The sequence below is a fragment of the Calliopsis andreniformis genome, chromosome 1, assembly GCF_051401765.1.
Source record: "Calliopsis andreniformis isolate RMS-2024a chromosome 1, iyCalAndr_principal, whole genome shotgun sequence".
Taxonomy (NCBI): Eukaryota; Metazoa; Arthropoda; class Insecta; order Hymenoptera; family Andrenidae; genus Calliopsis; species Calliopsis andreniformis.
The window spans coordinates 12104505-12121307 of NC_135062.1; the positions used below are offsets into that span (position 1 = coordinate 12104505).

Sequence of the window (16803 nt, forward strand, 5' to 3'; positions counted from 1 at the left end):
CTAAGAAGATTTACCAAAAAATACAGAACTCATACAGAAACCCACGATCCTCGATCCTCGATCGCTCGAAATCACTGCACCCGTGTCGCCTTGTTACGCAGCGGATATTTTACTCGAGCTCTATTTCGACAACTTGAAATAGAAACTAAACGACACTGGTGCGTTACAGAATCGAGGAGGCATTGAATCTGAATCACTTGGATCACTTTCGATGACTTCAACCACAACGAGTATTTTCGATAAAGCGTCGGCAGGAGCCGACGGACGTGTCGAATGGTGACATGACACAGAAAATGTCAAAGCACGACTGGTTTACAGATATCAATGGGCCGTGTCTGCGAGAGAGAGAAGACACGACGCGGGGAGCCAGGCTGCACTTGAATTGTGAAACGATTCGTGGACGAGGTAACGCGTCACGTTGATCCCCGAAACGAAGGAGCCACTAATGTTTAGCGAGAGAAGGCGCACGCGCACCCCGCGGAACGACCCTTGGACGATCGAGAACGATCGGCAGAGAGCGGAGGAGTCACAATTGGTCCCGGCGGAAGTTGGTGGGGTCGGTGTTGTACCCCACAACACTCGGCGGGCAACGTGCAGGCATAGGTGTCACGGAGGCTTATGCCGATATAAAACACGGTTTTCATGTCGGGGCCTTCAGTTTCCTCGAAGGTGGCCAACCACTCAGGTGCTCTCCTCAGCACAGACGCCAATCGTTAGTGGTGATTCTCTAGTACCGCGGCATTCGTTACGATTTCGAGAGGAATCGGCCAGTGAAGAAGCGCGAACGCACACGTGTCCTTCGATTTCACGGTGAGTAGGAGAACGAATCGTTAGACTGTGATCCTTAAATCGGTCGTGCGGCTAAACCCAATTTTTTCAATGGACTACTAGAGAATTTCGTGAGCGTTAATAGGACCTCCAAGATCCCAGCTTCGGAGGATTTATTCGTAGAGGTTCGACTTCATCCTGAGACGATCTTTCTATTACGTCAGCGCCTTTGTGTATTCGATTCTATTTTACTCTGTTTGCTTCGTGTATCGAGGTCTTTGATTCAAAACAGTCGAGATGTCAAACTGATAGTTCGATAAATTCGAAGAGGTTCGACCTGATCTTGAAAAGGATTTTCAGTTCTACCAGCTCCTTTGTGTATTTGATTCTATTTTATTCTGTCTACTCCTTTGATTCCTTTGATTCAAAACAGGTGAGACATCAAACAGATACCTTGATAAATAGCAAATTATCATTCGAAGAAAAAAGACATCAATAATTCAGCGATTATGCAATATGTCATTAGTATCGGATTTCTTAGATACGATTAATGTCTCTATAGTGACTAAATATTTGCAAATTAAAGTGATTCATTATCGGCACACGATGTGGAAAAAAAGATACCCGAGCAGTTTCGATATTTTATGACTGGTTTCTCATAGTTGCCCAGCTGTCTTCGCGAGCGTTCGAAGACTCGTTTCGTTGTGATGCTTAAGAAGGGAATTTGAGTGCGGGTGTGCAAGCTTACATAAGAAATTGCCGCATCTGACACGGAACTGCTTCGAATGATTACCACTTGCCAAATTTAGACCCGCCAGGTAACTCCTGTAAGAGAATTAGCAGGATCTTTCCAAAAGTCTCTTAAATTTCTTTGTTTGATTATCTCAGTCGAACAACACTATTTCAAACCCAGAAGAAAGGATGAGACTCGTGTGATCGAATAATTTTCAATTTCCATTTGGAATTAGACTTCCCTTAGAATTTAGAAAAATTGATAAACGACAATAATCGTGCCAAATGAAGGGGTTATTTCTCAACATTATAATTACTGCTAGAGAGACAAAATTGTTAGAATTAAGATTGAGCATCTAACCTGATAGTAAATTGCGCTAATTAATTGTCGTCACCCGTTCCACTGAAATCCCTCAATTAACAACTCATCGTTACACTCTCGCGATTCTGAGCTAGTGTAATTTATTGCTTGCGGGTGTACCTACAGCGGACAAAAGAAAGTCTGAAATTAGCATTTATATAATATAAGCATTAGTAACTTATATCCCTATGTAATACAGATATTCCATAACTCCTTTTCGAGATGTTATTATATCCTTTCATTTCGCTTACCTTGCAAACTATTTTTTATCCCCCACCATAGGCTAATCATCGGACAATTATTTAGAACTCTACGTTCACTTTATCCCGCTTAGTTTCTCGATGAATATGAGAACCTAGTTGATCTACATTTTCCAATGCATCAGACACTCTACTGCTATGGCAATTTATCATTCTTCATAAAAAAACAGGAATCTGAATGCTTACATTTTCCTTATGATACTAATTCTAACTTCCCCAGATGAAATTTCCCTGATCCATAAAAGGCTCTATCTACAATTATCAATCGTCCCGCGATCTCGCGTCAAGAAAGACTGGTTTCACTCAGCGCATTAAAAGTGCGGTCCTCCATCGATGTCGAGGACTCACCAAAACTTCCATAATTTTCTCGAATCAGAAGTGGTAAAACCGGACTCGATTAACGCCTTCGATTTCTGCCTTCCTCGGGCCTTCCCGTTTCCTAAGGTTCAGTTGCCAAAGAAAAGGAACAAAGGATACCATCCTTAAGACAATATTTCCTATACGCTTATGATTCTGCTGCCTGCATCCTGAGTCAAACGCACACATCGCGAAGACAATGAAAAAACAAATGCAGTAAATAGTACACATATTGAAAACTGTCGTGTGCGTTTGGACACAGACACAGAACCCAGCGTCAGAGGCGTATGGTTACAGTGGATGCGTTTTCTGACGAACAGATGTTCCAAGGAATATGTTTGAACTTGCTTCGAAGAACAATGATACTGTGAGACTCCGATTTTTCACTGGATGAACACAGACACAATGTTGCATTCAGCATGACTAGTACTAGAGTCAGCTGTGGGCATACTGGTTAGAACATTAATTCATCTGAACACACATCCACTGTAACAGTAGCTTATACAAAATGATCAGTTTATCTGGAAACCCTCCGAATATTAACTTATTCTAAATGCTGTTGTAAGTACTACCAGCATCCATTAGAGGGTTTCCAGTTAAACCTATCGCTCTGTAGGCGAATCCCACCATTAGGACAACCTCAACGAGCGCCTGATCGAAACGCAAAATCGCCAACGAGAGTCAGTACCTGGCTGACCACGCGTGGGTGGCTCGGTCCGAATTTGGCCAGGCGCACACCGTCTCGCGTTGAAGGCGCGGTTCACTTTCGTTAGAAGATAAACACGCCGTAGGATGCACCTGACCGGCCAACAAATGACGCTTAAGAAGCGAAAAGACAGCAGGGCAGCAATTTCAATTGCATCACGCGACGCTACGACTCGCGCAGCCTTGCGTGTCCCCGGCTTTACATTGCAAATCTATTTCCTAAGATGCCTTTCGTACGTGCGCCTGCCCGATCGCTCGCTCTTGTCCTCGGCGATTCGAATGCGCGGACTACGCGACTCTCCGTAGGAGGATAATAAAACCGAGGATGTAGGACGGAGCGAGATTCTCATTTTCTGCGAGAAATCCTCGATCTTGCGGGAATTTGTTTGTCTTCTTAACTGTCTCGGGGGTCGCTCGTTCAAAACATTTCTACGTGGAAAAAATGAACAGTTATTTATTTATTTACGAGATGTAGCATAGCTTTTTGATTCGCATATTAAAGGATACAAGTGGGAGAAATAGTCAGATACAAGTACAGAAATAGTCAGTACAGGTTGTACATCTTCTCTTTGTATTCTGCCGTTTGGTTTTACTAATTTTGTATAGCTATAGTCGCGACGTAACTGTTTGTCTTTATTTCTTGTATTTTTACTCTCTGTAATGGTGCATGATTATTATTACCCCGTGACTGAAATCTGAATATTCAAAGTCGATCTTCTCGACAGTGAAGCCTCGAATGAAAACAGTTTGTGGGGACACTCTGTATATTTTATTTCATTTTCTTCAAGTTTTGTATAATGAGCATTCATGTCTGTCATAAATAGTAAACAATAAAGATCTTGCAAAAGTCTCCTAACTGGATTTAAGCAGGCTAGACTTATCTAATATCTGTTATAGTCCTTTGTAAAATTAACAGAGACAGCCAGAGCCTTTCTGATTTGATTAAACTCAAGCCTGTTAAAATACTGTCGTAAGTTCTATAAGAAACTTCAATGACTTCAGCTTAAGATTTTTTTCCGTGTATGATCGAATTCTGACGCGAGTGGTGACGAGTGGTTTTGAAAGCATTTCTGTGGTCACAATGACGTAGGAGTCGTTTGGAATGTTAAAGTTGAAGATGCTAACGAAAGAATAGAGGAAAAGTAAAGAATGCCCGTGGAAAAACTCGTTTCTCAGCGAGACACAAGAATCGCTCGTAACGATCGGTCGCGAGTCTCAGAGGACTGCTTCAAAATACTTCCTCATTGAACTTCGAACTCATCGACTATAATCGCCTTGTTTTACGATTCGGCCCCGGATGTTTGTTTTCCCCTGCATACTTAGCAGCCCAGGAGTGCTATGTAATCATCCGATCGATTTATCTTATTCTTCCTTGCTCGTTCACGCCGCAATACTGTCACCGCTATCTCGAAAATTTAAATATCTTATTAATCAGCTGGACGACTACTAAACGATCGCGTCGAGAACAGGAACGGTATACTCCATGGAATAATTCGAAATTCGCGCACTCTGGGATCTTTCCACGGAGTCGAAAACGAAACCGCGCCGAGCCAATGAGATTCTGATGATAGTCTGTTTTTAACGACTCCATGTTGGGATGCAGGCTGGAATCGTGCGATGGTTAAAGAACGAGATCTCTCAGCCCGTGTTGCAAAACCGAATAGAAAATTTTGAGGCGAACTGATTGGGAAACAAAGACGCAACGCTGCCATTATCGAATCGATATTAAATCACGAGCTCCAAAGCGATCAGAGAATTTCTATTCTAGTCAACGGAGGCGAGTTATGGCGAGGAATTACAAAATCAAACCGCAAATTTGAGCTATGTTGGCCGGTTGGGAAACGAGGAACAGCACCGCGACATTTGCTGCTTGCGAAAACGAGTCGTCTACTCGTGCGCCGAACAATAAATGTCGCGAAATCGGATTAACAGTGATTAAAACGCTGGTTCAAAATCAGCTGGCGAAATCGGGCTCATAGCGATTCATGTTGCATCGGGGCTGCTAAGTGTTCGCTGAGGCAATAGGAGCAATTCTTGCGGTTGAGGGTAACTCTGCTACTGGTAGAGTCTCAACCTGGTTCTATCAATGAGAGAACTAAAATCTTAAAAATGTAAAATAGTATTGTACCAAACCCATCCATTTTTTCCATAGATGTTATATCCACACGATAGCGTCTTAGGTTTCAAAACCTAGAATATTTTTAAATAACTTTATATTGTTGCGTTTAGTCAAAGCTTTTTGTCAGGGGTTGTAGTATCGTTAGAGTCAGGCCACGCTTCTACCTGGACATTTTCTACAAGAAAGTACTCTCAAATAATATACCAAGAAATCTACACTTTTTCCTCATACCTGCTCTCTGTAAACACTCTTCACACTGTGTCCATACACTATTATACTCAACTCTCGAGACCAGCTCGCGATCGTTGTACTCTCAGATGGACCCTAAGTGACCAACAGCAAACGAATGAGTAATAAGTCTCTGCCTAGAGACTTATTCACAGTAAAATTGAGAAATCTCGCCTTAGGATACCCTTCAGCCTATATTTCAAAGGCTGCCTGGAACTCGACTCGTAAATTAAGCCACAGTAATCGACCACTGAGCTTCAATGCTACGAGATTACGAGACGGAATTTCTGATCGAGTCAGCACGCGAGTGGTCGCGAAAAAATCGGAGGCATTGATCTCTGAGGGCGAACAGAAGAATTTCCATTGCAAGTGGACGGCGGGGCGAGCCGCGGAGGAGTAGACAAACAGGATCACAAGATCCAATGACTGGGTACGAAGCATTTTTGCCGAATGAAACGAGTTCCCTGACGGCTAGGTAGCGTTTGGTGAGGTCAGGTTTTCCTCTGGCGGTAGATCAAGTTGCAAAATCGACGCTCGAGCGAGCGTGTCGCTCCTGTATCGTTTTTCGTCAGAGACTTTTCGAGGAACGCGTTCTTCCCTCGTAATTCGCTGGATTTCGCAAGGAAAGGGCCAAACGTGGCCCATGTCGGCGATGGTTAGTGGATTTCCCGCGGAAGACGCGGCACGAGGACCAGAAACGATCGAAAACTGTACCACTGAGCCAGCGAGCAGCCGATCGACCGTTTCTTCGTAAATATCCCTTAATTGCCTGGCGAAAGAATGGTTCTGATCGACTGGAGGTTTGTAGTCTTTTTCTCTGATCGACGATAACAGAGAGCTGGTCGTCCCGATTCCACAGGAATCGAAATCGAAAGTGTTCTGATAGACATCTTGCAGGGGTCCTTTGGACCGAGGAGAAGACAAACGAGAAGATTAAACGAGAAGACAGCTCACGCATGAGATATTCAGGAAATAAATTAGAATGTGAAAAAAAGTAATATGGATAGATTTCACAAGAATAATGAGCAACTGGTGGCCGAATAAATTATTTAAATAAAACTGCCGATGACGCGAAAACATTCTTCTGTGTTTATGTTTCATCGATCAATCGACAGCTGACTTGCAAACATTCTGTTTTCGTGATTAATGCGTGCAGTTCGAACTAGATTCTTTTTCGGTTACTGCGTTTATATTTTACACTTGGGGGGAACGTTGCATTTGTTGCTAATGTTTCTCAACTTTGTGCTAATTTCAATTACTTGCCAATGGCTTCTGTGTGGCTCCAAGGTCCGAAAAATTATGTTTCTTCTGTACAGACTATTGTAGATGCTACATTCTAAATACTGTTAAAACTGAATTCATTCACGCGTGTTTGTTGTTCGAATTAGATCCGTCTGGTCTTGCACAGTTTCGCAAGAGAAAGAATATTATTCATAAAAATTGTGAAAGCGTTTCCTTTCAGTAGAAGACCGTGTCACTTGTTCGTCTCGCTTCAGTATTTATTATTTAAAAAATGTTCAAGCCTCTTTTTCCATGGCCCATAAAATAATGATTTTATATTCATCCAGCCCGCGAACAATTTGTACTTATAATGCATAATTAGTATTCACGAACTCATTAGATATTCCTTTTCCGCTACGTGATTACATACACTTTTGCATCAAATTCTTTTTTAATCTTACTTTCATTTAGAAGATATAGGTCGCGTGAAATGAAACTACAAAAAAAAAGGAACTATTATCCTCGAGATATACCTCACAGAAGTATGTCAACTACCTTAAACGTGGGACGTATTGTGGACCAATTAAAATAGCCTTTTCTATAAACCCTGTTGACATAGAGGAATGCAGAAAAAACTTCACAGTAGCCACAGAAGGTTAACTGTGTTTGCAATCGCTACAAAAAAACGCTAATATATTCACGTTTTTGTTCCTATTACACTGGCATCAGTTGATAAGATCTTGTCAGTAAAAAGACTAAGCAGTTAGCATTCTTAAATAGCGACTTGCTGATTCAAATAAACTTCCGAGAGACTTGAATCATTCTCGAAGACTATCCGCTTCCGTAGCTTGCTTTTAAATAGCTATGCACAATCGAGGGAAGTACAAGTTCCTAATGGCGTATTTATGCTAAAACTACTTCATTGTTCGAATCGATAAATAAAACGAATCAGCAACTACAAGTGTATTTACACACATATTCATTACTAAGAGAATCTACCTGGCACTAGAAAAAATTGACAAAAGTTACTATTTTAAATATTATTCAAAACAAAAATTCTATTTCAAAAACAAAATAACTATAAAATAAAATATCATTTCAAATATACCTACACAAGTTTGATAGATAGTTTATCGATAACAAAAATAATAAAACTCTGAGTACTATTCGTGTTCCAGAAGTCCTCTGCTAAGCATTGCCCTTAATGCATTCCAAAGGACTTCTCACGAGACACGAATACTATACAGATTCCCAAAAATCCACACACGTAACGCTCGAATCGTTTCATTTTCTAGCGCGTGTCTCTTATCTGTCGAACACATCCAAAACACATGTAACTGTAACCCAAGCACTTAGCTTCCACCGAGCCAAGACACGCGGTAATACATTTTCGCTCAGCGGCACGTGATTTCGGCGCAAAGAACTGTTTTCACGCAACGCGCGGTAATCACGTGCGGCACGTGTCCCGAGGCCGAGAGGCGGGGAGATGAAGCGGTCACCTGGCGAGATGCTGTTTCGACAGTGTCCCGCCTAGACCGAGGAAACACAGCACTGGGAATTTTCGACCCCGCTCTGTCGACTCGTGTTCCTGTCCTCGCAGTATGTTCGAGAAAATCAGTGAAAGGACAGGAACGCCGTAACCTTCCGTCACACTGCAGACGTCGATCCATAGATCCCCGAGTCGCTGTCCGTGTCAGACACGCCGAACCCTTTGAATCATTAACATCGACGAAACGTGCCTCAGTGTTGCTGGACCATCGTACGTTTCATGACTAAAGACTCCTATCGACGATCCGCTAATTAATTGACTAACAAGTTCTTATCACTGTGGAACCTAGTCAATCGTGTGGCTCATTTGTCTCTACTAGTTGTTCAATTAGATTTCAAGATTAGCTACACTAAATTCTGTCTCTAAGTAGTCCAGAGATCGTTGTAGAGGGGACATGGAAATAAAGAAGTTTATGTAAAATTTCAGATGGCGCAGGTTGTACGAAGCATATACGATGGGTACCGAGACCTGATGGACAACAAGAGCGACCCTAGGGTGAACGATTGGGCCATGATGAGCAGCCCGGTACCCACCCTGGCGATATGTCTCTCTTATGTCTACTTCGTCAAAGTGTTGGGTCCTAAGCTGATGGAGAATCGCAAGCCCTTTGACCTTAGAAGGGTCATGATATTCTATAACCTCTTCCAAGTGATCTTCTCTACGTGGCTGTTTCACGAGGTGAGTGGAATCTTTTGAATAGTTTATTATGTCATATTTATTTTATGACGGCTATCAACAGGATCGTAAATGATCGGGACAAGAGGTCTAAAATGTCGTTCTTTAATGTCTGTTTCTGAATAGTCGTTGGTGTCTGGATGGGGAGGTCATTACTCCTTCCGTTGCCAGCCAGTGGATTATTCAAACAACCCATTAGCGTTGCGAATGGCACATGGATGCTGGTGGTATTACTTCTCGAAGTTTACCGAGTTCCTAGACACGATCTTCTTTGTTTTGAGGAAGAAGAATGACCACATCTCGACGCTCCACGTGATCCATCATGGATGCATGCCGATGTCTGTCTGGTTCGGCGTCAAGTTCACCCCTGGTAAGGAATCTTTACTCTTCTTTTACAAAACGGCACTATTCATCAAAATAATCCTTCATATTCATAATGTACGAACTTAGTATGAGAAACCTTTACTTGTAATTCTGTTACTTCCATGTAGAGAGAAGGATCATTTTTAAACATTTTATTTCCCATTAAATTCCCCTTGATCTTGAGAAGAATTAATTAAACATCTTGAGTAATACAGAAATGGCTGTCTATGGTTACGATTTTCGGATCCACGTGCGAAACTATTCGCAATAAACCAATCTTATGCCAGGAGTCTATTCCAGGAACTATAATCCGGAGATTAAAAAGAAATAAAAAGATTCTACTTCGAAGATTTGCATACATTTCAAAATACGTTAATATATCAAAGTTTTATAGTTTTGACAGTTCGATAGTTTGCATAGATATTAGAATATTTGACAGTCTGAATACTTATTTGAAATACTTATTCGTAACCATTATTGACCACCTACGTATCCATTTATCGAAAGTCGATACTTGTACTAGAGACCTCTCCTATTCGGCCTCCCTAAAAAGGCAAGGAAACTTTCAAATCTCATGCACCCGTGAATGTGGAGGAAGTTGTCTCGGAAATTCGAAACTCCCGATTACGCGATGCTTCTGTCGCATAATACGAACGTAACGCAGTGACGCACTCGATTTTCAATTCCAGGCGGTCACAGCACCTTTTTCGGCTTGCTGAACACGTTCGTCCACATTGTGATGTACTCGTACTACTTGCTTGCCGCCCTCGGCCCGAGGATCCAGCCGTACCTCTGGTGGAAGAAGTACCTGACCACGCTGCAGATGATCCAGTTCGTCCTGGTGATGGTCCACGCGTTCCAGCTGCTCTTCATCGACTGCAACTACCCGAAGGCGTTCGTCTGGTGGATCGGGTTGCACGCTGTAATGTTCTACTTCCTGTTCCGCGACTTCTACGTCCAGGCATACAGGAAGAGGAAATTGTCGATGTCTGCCAAGAAGGAGAGAGAGGCCAGGCTGAGGAAAGAGCAGAGCGAATCGACGGCGCAGAGCAACGCGAAGGAAAACGGCGTGATGTACGCGAACCAGTACAAGATGGCCACTGGTTACATCTCCGACAGTGGCCTGAGGAATCGTGTGTTCATCGATAACAGGGGGTTCAAAGAATAAACGGGACTAATGTCGCGATGACACGCGACTGCTCATCGCGAATGGCTCCTCTCGCGACACGAGTTGGTTGAACTCTGAACCTGCACGCCGAATGTGTCCTAGCTTCGTCGAGTGAAATAATTCTTCTACTTCTATCGCCCCCAGAAGCAGGCTTTCACTTAGCCAACATCTCACGGTAGAAACGTTTCTTTCGTTCAAGAGTGGCAGCAAGGATTCCCCCTTGTGTCTCGATGACACGGATAGCCAAGAGGAAGTACTCCTCGTGTACGTATTCACCTCAGCCGACTCGTTCGCTCGAAGTGCTGTATCATATCCTGCACGCAGGATACGTGCGTATGGAATAATCACTTTCACGCTTTCTGCGCGTGTGCGTGTGTATGTAGATCACGTGTATGGTTGCATGTATGGAGTGCACGGAATAGAGTAAGGTGACCGTAGAGGACAGTGTCGAGATAGGGGTAAAAGGGTTTGCTCAATTTTCTCCCTTAGGCTCTACACGCCATTCGCGGACTTGTACATTAGTAATAATGCCTGCTCCTACTTTCTCACGATTCCCAGCGTAGACTAGGTCGAAGCTGGCGAATCGCTCGCGACGAGATCATTTGCTCTGTGTTTACGTTAAGCTATTTTTACATTAGACAACTTTTGGTCGTAAGACTGAGTGGATCAACTTAAGGTCGATCAAAAGTGTCGTTTCAACTAGGTTCAATTTGAGTTTACATGGACAACTGTGATCAACTTGGTTCTGTGACTAAAAACTGCTTGATGTAAACATAGTTATAGTCAGTTTTTAGTCAGTCGACCAAGTTCTTCAACTAGACATAGCCAAATGGAGTACTTTCAGTGGAACGATCAGAAATCGTTTCAACTTGGTTGAAATTATATTTACACGAACAACTTTGATCCACTTCAGATTGATCAACTTGATTCCTCGACTAAAAGTTGCAACACAGATCGTATTTCGTCGCCTCCTGAACGTTCCCCCGTTGCTCAAATCGTTCGATTACTTTCTATGTTCTAGTTTCTAAGTAAATCGAGGCAATTACCTCGCCCCTACTTGCTCTTCACCAGCGAGTCACGATGGAATATTGATGTCTCGCACGCGAACGTAATTCATGACTCTCTTAAGTAAACGAGCCAGATCGTGGAAGTCTATTGAAGGAAATGAAACATGTTCGGGCATTATGAGCGTGCGAAAAAGTATATCACTGAACGTGCAGTTATTAGCATGATTCGATTTTTCATTTTTAATCGATGCAGCGAGCCTGTTACGCCTGGCTTTCGCAATATGCTGAACAGGAGACGGTGGAGCGTAGCTGTTAGCATACTTCGTTACTATTTTTCTTCCTGACGTAACACTTTTTCCCCTCGATAGTTCTCTGTGATAATTATATCGCTCGCTGTGGGTTCGCCTGTAAGCGGTTTCTAATGACCGCTTCTGCGTTCAATTTCCATCATCCAAAATAGGCCGAAAACTTCGGGACAGATTCGGTTGAGCCGTGACAATGCGTGGAAGAAGTTGCCTCGATTCGAAAAACGTAGCTGTTAATGTGATGGGAGTCGCACTTTCTAGCGAGTAGATGATAAGCGATTTTGTATCATACGGATTAATCCTGCGGTAAAGAAAAGAATGTATTTATTTTATTGACGAAGTAAACTGTATCGTTTTTAAAGAACCTTTTATTTTATTTTCTATATAAGGACTCGTTAGTAAATATAATCTACTTGATAGCCAATACTTAGAATATTAAGAATGATGTCACTTTTATTTTTTGAGATAAAATATTCAAATGTCCAATACACACTGATTTGAGAATTATTTAGACAGTCATTAGAAGATTATTCTGAATATGGGGAGTATAAATAATGTGATTAGTGAATTTGTAGACAGCAAGGTCTGAAGGCGATCGTATACCTAGCCTGAGGATAATTTCAATCTCTACTCATATCCTCTTCTTCTCTTTATCTGACTTTTAAGAGGAACGAGGATAAAAAGTAAAGGATCGTCGTAAAACGAACGCCTTGTCGGCAGTGTAGTTAACTTCGACTGAAATTCGAGGACGAAATGGTACTTCATCATTATTATGGTAACTTCATTAGTATTAATACGGCTTCAGATGACTGGCGAAAATGATGCAATCATGTTGGCAAAATATTGGAAGTATTCCTTAAAAGGACATACCCGTGTTATAATAAATATCCTTATTTGGAATGTTAACATGTATATGGAGGAAAACACACGTGTGTTCAACTGCGTGTATTGTTAATGCTTAGCTTAAATAAAAGCGAGTGAAATGGAGATAAAACAGAGGAAACAAAGGTAGACTTTAAAAATTGTATCCTCGTTATTTATGCCATGGTTCTTTAAGAAACTAGTATATAACACAGGTCTCTTGTCCCATTTAACAATTATAATGCAAAGAATTTATTTAGAACAAGCAGAAGCTAAATTTTCGAAAGAATAAATTACAGAAAATTTGCTGGTGTTATTATTTTGACTTACCTGCACTCTGAAAGCAGAACAACGAAATCTAACTTACTTGATGAAGGTAAAAGAAACTCGACAGATATTACAGGCAACCAGATGTAAGATGAAAGACGAGAGATGAGTATAGAGGAATTCTGTATAGGATAGACTGGACATTTAATCGGCTTTCGTGTATCACTCACTTTCTGAAATACCGATTTCTCAGAAAATCACTGGTTTTCGAGTACCCTCTACAATTTTTCAGCATGAATCTAGGAAACGCTTTCTTTGCTGACGTTGGTAATATTACCGAACGAGAAAGTATTCCTAAATTCCTACTATACCACTAAATATACAAGGTGTCCCACTAAATTGTCCTCCTTACTTATCCGTATAATTTCAAATAATAAATAAAAATTAAAAATCCAGTTAGAGAAGATATATCGTTGCAAAAAGAATGACAATATTTATTTTAAATGAGATACCTAGTTTTCTATAGAGGAAATAATAAATTCAAGCAATGAATATGAATCTCTGAGTACAGGTAGTAAAGAAAAATTATTAAAAATTTTAATAGTAGACAATACATGTTCCAGGAGGACCTACAGAGAGATAGATGGAAGAAAAGTCCGTTTGATCCTCCTTCATAAAAATCTTAAAGTCTAAAACATAAACTAAATAGTAAGCCAAACACGTCTGACCAATGGTCAAGCTGTTCACTGATCTGAGTGGTCTAGGGTAGCCCAGGATAGTCCACAGAGTTCTTCTAGAAGAACACCAGGACAATTCGCGCCTTCTGGAACTTCCGGAGCAAGTGATCAAAAGAACGAGAATCGATTACCGAATTCGGATTAATCGATCTATTCGAAACTAATCGAACTAAATTAATTGAGCGGAGGATATTTCCGAAAACTTAAAATTCCCATTTGAATAAACATTGTAACGACAATTGCTGTTATACATATTGTTAATAATAATTGCAAGCAGTGACTGATGTAAATTATTAATATTTGTAATTGTTAATTAAAGAAATATTATCATATTTTCAAGAAATACCAGATTAATCGAACGAAGAATAATATACGAAAACATAATAATTTCTACATTTGTTAACTAACAATTATAAATATCAATAATTTATACAAGTGCATACTATGTGTGGTTGTTATTAACAATATGTGTACCAGAAATTGTTGCTAAGATGATTATTTTACGAAAAATATCAATCCTTCGCGAAATATTGTTCGTTAGATCAATCTCTAAGTTTTAATCAAACGGACAACTTCTCTGATTGGTTTCTCATCTTCCTTGACCCAGTATAAGTACCACCGCAGGAGCACGAGTGTCTCACTCGTTGCCGGTCCTCCGGCGGGTGAGGACCTCCCTGGGGATCCTGGAGGGACTCCTGGGCCCTGGACCTCGGACCTCCCTGGACCACTGGGGACATCACTGACTAGTGGTCATCCTGACTGACCAGTGGTCATCTTGGCTGACCGGTGAGTTTTTGCACAAATTTCAAATTTTCTTTTTCTGTTGGCCCTATTTTGCATATACCCCCACATATTGCGCTCTTTTGTGCTATTTGCGCCCTTGTGCGCCCTTGTGCGCCCTTGTGCGCCCTATTACCCCCTTGTGCGCCCTTATGCGCCGTATTACCCCCTTGTGCGCCCTTTTATGCCATTTTACTCCATTTTACTTCATTTTACGCTATTTTACGCGATTTTACGCGATTTTACGCGATTTTACGCGATTTTACGCGATTTTACGCGATTTTACGCCCTTGTGCGCCCTTTTACGCGCTTTTATACGCTTTTACGCTCTTTTACGCGCTTTTACGCGCTTTTGCACTCTTTTGTGCTTTTTTGTGCTTTTTTGTGCTCTTTATTAATCAACTGAAGATATCAAAAGAAGATCAATCCAGGTAATATTTTTAATTTTTACGTTTGTTTTCCATTCTTGTCTTTGATTTGATATCATATCCCCCGAGGGATGGCATTAACATTTTTAATTTATAGTTTTACAGAGTTTATGTAACCATTGAATGAAAGTTTTAAATCATTGATCAAACACATTTTTGTTTTCTTTTGCTGTAATATGTTACTACGGAATTTCTCAAACTCTTCGAAGGTTGTGGATCGTTCTGTCGATCCTCTATATTTTGCAGAAAGCTCCTCAACTTCCATACCTGATTCTAATTTTTCACTTTCCAGGATTTAGGTAAACATCGAATGAAGATATTAAAAGTAGGTGATTTCAATTAATATTTCAAAACACAAAAGCCAACCTTGTTCAGTTCTGTTCTCTTTTGAAAAATGTCCTCTCTTGATTCAAAGTCTGGATTGTTTTGTCAATCCTTTCTCATTTCTGCGATTTCTATATGGATCTCCAGCACAGTAACCCGGGCCGGTTCTGTCCGGGCCAATGGCTGTGCCATCGATGGGGTATTTTTGGGGAGGCTCCCCCTATCATTCATATTAACATGAAGATTGAAGAACGAAGACGTCGCATCCGCCGAGGGATTCATCGCTTATAGTTTATAAGTCGTAATCGCTTAGAATACTTTTAAGACCCTATTTCTAAGTTTCTATTGTAAAGTCATTGTAATACTGCCAAGTTGTCATATCTTAGCTCTCTTTGCTCGGTCACTTCCTCCTCACCTTCTGTGAGGAGGTCATCTGCTTCTCTCAGCAGAAGCTAATGTCCAACTGTGGAATCGGCGGTCGATGGAGCTTGTTCTTCTTCCCTTGGGGGTTTGTACTAGCGAGAGACGATGTGGACACTCGATGGTGTGTGGTATGACACACTTGAAGGTGGAAACCCCACAGTTCAATCAGGCAACTGATTGTGCTGTGAGGTGCCAGTCGCCTTCTCCTAGTACCCGCCCTCAAGGTGGAAGGACTCGCACCACCGATTGTCTATTTCATGGTTGCCTTACGCGGTAGATTTTAACTATTCCCAATCTTTTCTCAATGATTACTTGGCACTTCTCTAGTTTAAAGTGCAAGCTAAAGATATGGACGGAATTTGATTTCCATCCATGTCTTTGGTTTACTAGTTCAACCCATAGACTATAAGATTTTAACTTAAGATCGTATCCTTAAGACTACGGAAGACATCTCATCCGCCGAGGGATTCAAAACCTTTGGTTCGTAAAGTTCAGTCTTTACTCTTTATTGTTCGTATGAATGAAGACGTCGCATCCGCCGAGGGATTCACCGCTTCTAGTATATAAGTAGCAATTGCTTAGAATATTTTTAAGACCCTACTTCTAAGTTTCCATTGTAAAGTTATTGTAATACTGCCAAGTTGTCATATCTTAGCTCTCTTTGCTCGGTCACTTCCTCCTCACCTTCTGTGAGGAGGTCATCTGCTTCTCTTAGTAGAAGCAAATGTCCAACTGTGGAATCGGCGGTCGATGGAGCTTGCTCTTCTTCCCTTGGGGGTTTGTACTAGCGAGAGACGATGTGGACACCGAATGGTGTGTGGTATGACACACTTGCAGGTGGAAACCCCACAGTTCAATCAGGCAACTGATTGTGCTGTGAGGTGCCAGTCGCCTTCTCCTAGTACCCGCCTTCAAGGTGGAAGGACTCGCACCACCGATTGTCTATTTCATGGTTGCCTTACGCGGTAGACTTTAACTATTCCCAATCATTTCTCAATGATTACTTGGCCCTTCTCTAGTTTAAGGTCCAAGCTAAAGATATGGATGGAATTTGATTTCCATCCATGTCTTTGGTTTACTAGTTCAACCCATAGACTATAAGATTTTAACTTAAGATCGTATCCTCAAGACTACGGAAGACATCTCATCCGCCGAGGGATTCAGC

General features: G+C 41.5%; 1 protein-coding gene across 1 annotated transcript; it reads left to right on the top strand.

Annotated features, from left to right (window-relative positions):
* The first annotated feature begins 672 nt into the window (after window positions 1-672).
* LOC143188844 (very long chain fatty acid elongase AAEL008004) lies at window positions 673-10631 on the top strand. The gene is made up of 4 exons (XM_076393322.1): window positions 673-810; window positions 8727-8978; window positions 9102-9345; window positions 10028-10631. Exons 2-4 carry the CDS (start codon window positions 8727-8729, stop codon window positions 10504-10506), a joined length of 975 nt encoding a protein of 324 aa, XP_076249437.1. The 5' UTR covers window positions 673-810; the 3' UTR covers window positions 10507-10631.
* The last annotated feature ends 6172 nt before the right edge of the window (window positions 10632-16803 follow it).

Excerpts from the sequence above, each read along its gene's own strand:
- LOC143188844 (XM_076393322.1), top strand. The coding sequence starts at position 8,727 with ATGGCGCAGGTTGTACGAAGCATATACGATGGGTACCGAGACCTGATG. Across the intron at positions 8,979-9,101 it reads CTACGTGGCTGTTTCACGAG|TCGTTGGTGTCTGGATGGGG; the intron begins GTGAGTGGAATC and ends GTTTCTGAATAG. Across the intron at positions 9,346-10,027 it reads CGGCGTCAAGTTCACCCCTG|GCGGTCACAGCACCTTTTTC; the intron begins GTAAGGAATCTT and ends TTTCAATTCCAG.